This window comes from Pseudophryne corroboree, chromosome 11 (assembly GCF_028390025.1).
Source record: "Pseudophryne corroboree isolate aPseCor3 chromosome 11, aPseCor3.hap2, whole genome shotgun sequence".
In the NCBI taxonomy this organism is placed as follows: Eukaryota; Metazoa; Chordata; class Amphibia; order Anura; family Myobatrachidae; genus Pseudophryne; species Pseudophryne corroboree.
In genome coordinates, this window is record NC_086454.1 from 174418865 (window position 1) to 174427068 (window position 8204).

An 8204-nucleotide genomic window follows, 5' to 3' on the forward strand; every position below is an offset into this window, starting at 1 on the left:
CGCCATATGCAGTGATAATGTTTTGCTGTCACATCCTTCCTAGCTTTTATCAGCGTAGGAATGACTTCAACCGGAATGCCCTTTTTCCATCAGGATCCGGCGTTCAGCCGCCATGCCGTCAAACGCAGCCGCGGTAAGTCTTGGAACAGACAGGGCCCCTGCTGTAGCAGGTCCTGTCGGAGCGGCAGAGGACAAGGGTCCTCTGAGATCATTTCTTGTAGTTCCGGGTACCAAGTTCTTCTTGGCAATCCGTAACGATGAGTATAGTTCTTACTCCTCTCTTTTTTATTATCCTCAGTACCTTTGGTATGAGAGGAAGAGGAGGGAACACATAAACCGACTGGTACACCCACGGTGTCACTAGAGCGTCCACTGCTATCGCCTGAGGGTCCCTTGACCTGGCGCAATATCTTTTTAGCTTTTTGTTGAGGCGGGACGCCATCATGTCCACCTGTGGCCTTTCCCAACGATTTACAATCAGCTGGAAGACTTCTGGATGAAGTCCCCACTCTCCCGGGTGGAGGTCGTGCCTGCTGAGGAAGTCTGCTTCCCAGTTGTCCACTCCCGGAATGAACACTGCTGACAGTGCTATCACGTGATTTTCCGCCCATCGGAGAATCCTTGTGGCTTCTGCCATCGCCATCCTGCTTCTTGTGCCGCCCTGTCGGTTTACATGGGCGACCGCCGTGATGTTGTCTGACTGAATCAGCACCGGCTGGTTTTGAAGCAGGGGTTTTGCCTGACTTAGGGCATTGTAAATGGCTCTTAGTTCCAGAATATTTATGTGTAGTGAAGCCTCCTGACTCGACCATTGTCCTTGGAAGTTTCTTCCCTGAGTGACTGCCCCCCAACCTCGGAGGCTTGCATCCGTGGTCACCAGGACCCAGTCCTGTATGCCGAATCTGCGGCCCTCGAGAAGATGAGCACTCTGCAGCCACCACAGCAGAGACACACTGGTCCTCGGGGACAGGGTGATCAGCCGATGCATCTGAAGATGCGATCCGGACCACTTGTCTAACAGATACCACTGAAAGATCCTTGCATGGAACCTGCCGAAGGGAATTGCTTCGTAAGAAGCTACCATCTTTCCCAGGACTCGCGTGCAGTGATGCACCGACACCTGTTTTGGTTTCAGGAGGTCTCTGACCAGAGATGACAACTCCTTGGCCTTCTACTCCGGGAGAAACACCTTCTTCTGTTCTGTGTCCAGAATCATACCCAGGAACAGCAGACGCGTCGTAGGAACCAGCTGCGACTTTGGGATATTCAGAATCCAGCCGTGCTGTTGTAGCACTTCCTGAGATAGTGCTACTCCGATCAACGACTGCTCCTTGGACCTTGCCTTTATAAGGAGATCGTCCAAGTACGGGATAATTATAACTCCCTTCTTTCGAAGGAGTATCATCATTTCGGCCATTACTTTGGTCAATACCCTCGGTGCCGTGGACAGACCAAACGGCAACGTCTGGAATTGGTAATGGCAGTCCTGTACCACAAAACGGAGGTACACCTGGTGAGGTGGGTAAATGGGGACATGTAGGTAAGCATCCTTGATGTCCAGTGATACCATATAATCCCCCTCTTCTAGGCTTGCAATAACCGCCCTGAGCGATTCCATTTTGAACTTGAACTTCCTTATGTAAGTGTTCAAGGATTTCAAATTTAGAATGGGTCTCACCGAACCGTCTGGTTTCGGTACCACAAACATTGTGGAATAGTAACCCCGTCCCTGTTGAAGGAGGGGAACTTTAATTATCACCTGCTGGAGGTACAGCTTGTGAATTGCCGCCAGTACTACCTCCCTGTCCTGGGGAGTAGCTGGCAAGGCCGATTTGAGGTAACGGCGAGGGGGAGACGTCTCGAACTCCAGCTTGTATCCCTGAGATACCACTTGTAGAACCCAGAGATCCACCTGTGAGCGAACCCACCGGTCGCTGAAGTTCCGGAGACGGGCCCCCACCGCACCTGGCTCCACATGTGGAGCCCCAGCGTCATGCGGTGGACTTAGTGGAAGCAGGGGAGGATTTTTGTTCCTGGGAACTGGCTGTATGGTGCAGCTTTTTCCCTCTACCCCTGCCTCTGGGCAGAAAGGACGCGCCTCTAACCCGCTTGCCTTTCTGAGACCGAAAGGACTGTGCTTGATAATACGGTGCTTTCTTAGGCTGTGAGGGAACCTGAGGTAAAAAAGTCGACTTCCCAGCTGTTGCTGTGGATACGAGGTCCGAGAGACCGTCCCCAAACAATTCCTCACCCTTATAAGGCAACATTTCCATGTGCCTTTTAGAATCAGCATCACCTGTCCACTGCCGAGTCCATAATACTCTCCTGGCAGAAATGGACATTGCATTAATTCTAGATGCCAGCCGGCAAATGTCCCTCTGTGCATCTTTCATATATAAGACTACGTCTTTAATATGCTCTATGGTTAGCAATATAGTGTCCCCGTCAAGGGAATCAATGTGATCTGACAGGGAATCAGACCACGCTGCTGCAGCACTACACATACATGCTGAAGCAATAGCAGGTCTCAGTATAGTACCTGAGTGTGTATACACAGACTTCAGGATAGCCTCCTGCTTTCTATCTGCAGGCTCCTTTAAGGCGGCCGTATCCTAAGAAAGGCAGTGCCACCTTTTTTGCTAAGCGTGTGAGCGCCTTGTCCACCTTAGGGGATGTCTCCCAGCGTAACCTATCCGTTGGCGGGAAAGGGTACGCCATTAGTAACCGCTTAGAAATTACTAGTTTCTTATCTGGAGAACCCCACGCTTCTTCACACAATTCATTTAACTCATCAGATGGGGGAAAAGTCACTGGCTGCTTTTTCTCCCCAAACATAATACCTTTTTTTGTGGTAACCGGGCTAATGTCAGAAATGTGCAACACATTTTTCATTGCCGTAATCATGCATCGGATGGTCCTAGTGGATTGTACATTTGTCTCATCCTCGTCGACACTGGAGTCAGACTCCGTGTCGACATCTGTGTCTGCCATCTGAGGTAGCGGGCGTTTTTGAGCCCCTGAGATGCCTGGGCAGGCGCGGGCTGAGATGCCGGCTGTCCCAAAGCTGCGTCATCGAACCTTTCATGCAAGGAGTTGACACTGTCGGTTAATACCTTCCACATATCCATCCACTCAGGTATCGGCCCCGCAGGGGGCGACATCACACTTATCGGCACCTGCTCCGCCTCCACGTAAGCGTCCTCATCAAACATGTCGACACAGCCGTACCGACACACCGCACACACACACAGGGAATGCTCTGACTGAGGACAGGACCCCACAAAGTCCTTTGGGGAGACAGAGAGAGTATGCCAGCACACACCACAGCGCTATATCACAGAGGGATATACACTATACACAAAGTGAATTTTCCCCCTATAGCTGCTTATATATCACAATTTTGCGCCTAAATTTATGTGCCCCCCTCTCTTTTTTACCCTTTCTGTAGTGTATACTGCAGGGGAGAGCCTGGGGAGCGTCCTTCCAGCAGAGCTGTGAAGAAAAAATGGCGCTGGCTGTGCTGAGGAAGATAGCCCCGCCCCTTCAGCGGCGGGCTTCTCCCGCTTTTTTAATGAAAATTATGGCGGGGGATTAGGCACATATACAGTTTAGAACTGTATTATGTGCAGTTTGCCATTAAGGTATACTAATTGCAGCCCAGGGCGCCCCCCCCCAGCGCCCTGCACCCACCAGTGACCGGAGCGTGTGGTGTGCTGTGGGAGCAATGGCGCACAGCTGCAGTGCTGTGCGCTACCTTATTGAAGACCGGAGTCTTCAGCCGACGATTTTCTCCGGTTTCTTCCGTCTTCTGGCTCTGCAAGGGGGACGGCGGCGCGGCTCCGGGAACGGACGATCGAGGTCGGGCCCTGTGTTCGATCGCTCTGGAGCTAATGGTGTCCAGTAGCCTTAGAAGCACAAGCTAGCTGCAAGCAGGTAGGTTTGCTTCTCTCCCCAAAGTCCCACGTAGCAGTGAGTCTGTTGCCAGCAGATCTCACTGAAAATAAAAAACTTAACAAATACTTTCTTTATAGTGAACTCAGGAGAGCCCACTAAGTGCATCCAGCTCAGGCCGGGCACAGATTCTAACTGAGGTCTGGAGGAGGGGCATAGAGGGAGGAGCCAGTGCACACCAGATGTAGTACCTAATCTTTCTTTAAAGAGTGCCCAGTCTCCTGCGGAGCCCGTCTATTCCCCATGGTCCTTACGGAGTACCCAGCATCCACTAGGACGTCAGAGAAAGTTCATGATTATTCGAAAATGAATGGAATCTGACAAAAAAAAAGAAATACAACAACATAAACGTGTGATCTTTTGTAATACTCACTTGATCCCCTAGTCCTAGCTGCCTTTCTCGTGGTTCCAGCGAATACATGTGAGTTTCAACCATTTTCCACAGTGCCTCGATTCCCTCTGGGTCCTTAGCAAAAGCCTCACTTGCACGTACTAACTTCTCTAATTTCTCCTGCACACAGAAGTTCCAATAATGAGCAACATAAAAAAGGAAAAAAAAATTATATATTATATTATATTATATTATATTATATATATATATATATATATATATATATATATATATATATATATATATATATATATATATATATATATATATATATAATAAAACAAAACACCATTCCCAGGGATCACAGGCAAATCAGTTACCTTGGGAATGTTAGGGACAAACTTCGTATCCCCAAAAGATTTGTAGTTCCCCACGTTGGCGAAAAATCCAGCAGTGTAAACTAATAGAGCCTGTGAAATTAATGAGAAGAACGGTGAAGGAAACATAAGGAGTACAACAGGTTTACACAATACATACATACATGAAACATTCTAGCCTGCTACAATTACACACAGACATTTAATGCTATTGATGTGAGTTTACCTGGTTCGCTGATTTGGACTGTTTGAATCCTGGACCTAATTCATGATTGCACGCAATGCCGATGTTCACATAGCTATTATCAGCAGACTATGCATGAGCAGCAATCACACTGTGCATATGTCAAGGTACCTTTGCGATGCGTAGCGTTATTGACAGGAAAGGGACCATTTAGAGGACTTAACAGGGAGTGTCAGGAAAATTGGATTTTAATAACTACTGGTAAGTCCTTTTCTCTTAGTCCGTAGAGGATGCTGGGGTCACATTAGAACCATGGGGTATAGACGGGATCCGCAGGAGACATGGGCACTTAAAGATTTTGAAAGGGTGTGAACTGGCTCCTCCCTCTATGCCCCTCCTCCAGACTCCAGTTATAGGAACTGTGCCCAGGGAGACAGACATTTGGAGGAAGGTATTTGTTGTTAAACTAAGGCGAGATTCATACCAGCTCACACCTCAAGCATGCCGCACAACGTGGCATTCAACAGAACACAAGCCAACGGCATGAACAATTGCAGCAACATGCTGACAATAAACGTAACACAACATGTGTGTAACCACAACTAATAACTGCAGATACAGTACGCACCGGGATGGGCGCCCAGCATCCTCTACGGACTAAGAGAAAATAAGATTTTACTTACCGGTAAATCTATTTCTCGTAGTCCGTAGTGGATGCTGGGGACTCCGTAAGGACCATGGGGAATAGACGGGCTCCGCAGGAGACAGGGCACTTTAAGAAAGAATTTGGATACTGGTGTGCTCTGGCTCCTCCCTCTATGTCCCTCCTCCAGACCTCAGTTAAAAGAAACTGTGCCCGGAAGAGCTGACAGTACAAGGAAAGGATTTTGGAATCCAGGGCAAGACTCATACCAGTCACACCAATCACACCGTATAACTCGTGATAAACTTACCCAGTTAACAGTATGAACAACAACGGAGCATCAGATCAACCCTGATGCAACCAACATAACCCTTATTTAAGCAATAACTATATACAAGTATTGCAGAAGAAGTCCGCACTTGGGACGGGCGCCCAGCATCCACTACGGACTACGAGAAATAGATTAACCGGTAAGTAAAATCTTATTTTCTCTAACGTCCTAGTGGATGCTGGGGACTCCGTAAGGACCATGGGGATTATACCAAAGCTCCCAAACGGGCGGGAGAGTGCGGATGACTCTGCAGCACCGAATGAGCAAACATGAGGTCCTCCTCAGCCAGGGTATCAAACTTGTAGAACTTTGCAAAGGTGTTTGAACCTGACCAAGTAGTCGCTCGGCAAAACTGTAATGCAGAGACCCCTCGGGCAGCCGCCCAAGAAGAGCCCACCTTCCTTGTGGAATGGGCCTTAACTGATTTAGGCAGCGGCAACCCAGCCGCAGAATGAGCCTGCTGAATCGTGTTACAGATCCAGCGAGCAATAGTTTGCTTTGAAGCAGGCGCCCCAAGCTTGTTGGAAGCATACAGGATAAACAAAGATTCTGTTTTCCTGACCGTAGCCTTTCTGGCTACATAAACCTTCAAAGCCCCGACTACATCCAGTGACTCGGAATCCTCCAAGTCAGTAGTAGCCACAGGCACCACAATAGGTTTGTTTATATGAAAGGATGAAACTACTTTCGGCAGAAATTGTGGGCGGGTCCGCAATTCTGCTCTATCCGCATGGAAAACCAGATAAGGGCTTTTATGTGACAAAGCCGCCAATTCTGACACGCCTAGCCGAAGCCAAGGCTAATAGCATGACCACCTTCCACGTGAGATATTTTACTTCCACCGTTTTGAGTGGTTCAAACCAGTGTGATTTCAGGAAACTCAACACCACATTAAGATCCCAAGGTGCAACAAAAGGGGGCTGAATATGCAGCACTCCCTTTACAAACGTCTGAACTTCAGGCAGAGAAGCCAGTTCTTTTTGAAAGAAAATGGATAAGGCCGAAATCTGAACCTTAATGGAACCCAATTTAAGGTCCAAAGTCACTCCCGACTGTAGGAAGTGAAGGAAAAGGCCCAGCTGGAATTCCTCCGTAGGGGCATTCCTGGCCTCACACCAAGCCACATATTTTTGCCATATACGGTGATAATGTTGAGCCGTCACATTCTTCCTAGCCTCTATCAGCGTAGGAACGACCTCATCCGGAATGCCCTTTTCTGCTAGGAACCGATGTTCAACCGCCATGCCGTCAACCGCAGCCGCGGTAAGTCTTGGAACAGACAGGGCCCCTGTTGCACAAGTCCTGTCCTAGAGGCAGAGGCCACGGGTCCTCTGTGAGCATTTCTTGCAGATCTGGATACCAAGTCCTTCTTGGCCAATCCGGAACAAAGAGTATTGTTCTCACTCCTCTTTACCTTATGATTCTCAGCACCTTGGGTATGAGAGGAGGAAATACATAAACCGACGGGAACACCCACGGTGTCACCAGTGCGTCCACAGCTATCGCCTGAGGGTCTCTTGACCTGGCGCAATACCTCTGCAGCTTTTTGTTGAGGCGGGATGCCATCATGTCCACCTGTGGCAGTTCCCACCGACTTGCAATCTGCATGAAGACTTCTTGATGAAGTCCCCACTCTCCCGGGTGGAGGTCGTGCCTGCTGAGGAAGTCTGCTTCAGAGTTGTCCACTCCCGGAATGAACACTGCTGACAGTGCGCTTACGCGATTCTCCGCCCAGCGAAGAATTCTGGTGGCTTCTACCATCGCCACCCTGCTCCTTGTGCCGCCTTGGCGGTTTACATGAGCCACTGCGGTGATATTGTCTGACTGAATCAGAACCGGTTGGTCGCGAAGCAGGGACTCCGCTTGACGTAGGGTGTTGTATATGGCCCTTAGTTCCAGGATGTTGATGTGAAGGCAAGTCTCCTGACTTGACCACAGCCCTTGGAAATTTCTTCCCTATGTGACTGCCCCCCACCCTCGGAGGCTTGCATCCGTGGTCACCAGGACCCAGTCCTGAATGCCGAATCTGCGACCTTCGAGAAGGTGAGCACTCTGCAGCCACCACAGGAGAGACACCCTGGCCCTGGGGGATAGGGTAATTAACCGATGCATCTGAAGATGTGATCTGGACCACTTGTACAGTAAGTCCCATTGGAATGTCCTCGCATGGAACCTGCCGAAGGGAATGGCCTCGTATGATGCCACCATCCTTCCCAGGACTCGAGTGCAGTGATGCACTGACACCTGTTTTGGTTTTAATAGATTCCTGACCAGTGTCACGAGCTCCTGAGCTCTCTCTATCGGGAGATAAACCCTTTTCTGGTCTGTGTCTAGGATCATGCCTAGGAGAGGCAGATGAGCTGTAGAAACCAACTGCGACTTTGGAA

The 8204-nt window shown here is 49.3% G+C and overlaps 1 protein-coding gene across 1 annotated transcript in view; it reads right to left on the minus strand.

The window, feature by feature from the left end:
- Positions 1-8204, minus strand: part of DPP3 (dipeptidyl peptidase 3) — a 173825-nt gene that overhangs the window by 126670 nt on the left and 38951 nt on the right. The window contains exons 3-4 of the mRNA XM_063945092.1: positions 4663-4752; positions 4325-4462 (exon numbers count right to left, since the gene is read on the minus strand). Coding sequence (XP_063801162.1) covers positions 4325-4462; positions 4663-4752 — 228 coding nt within the window. The remainder of the gene's footprint in view (positions 1-4324; positions 4463-4662; positions 4753-8204) is intronic.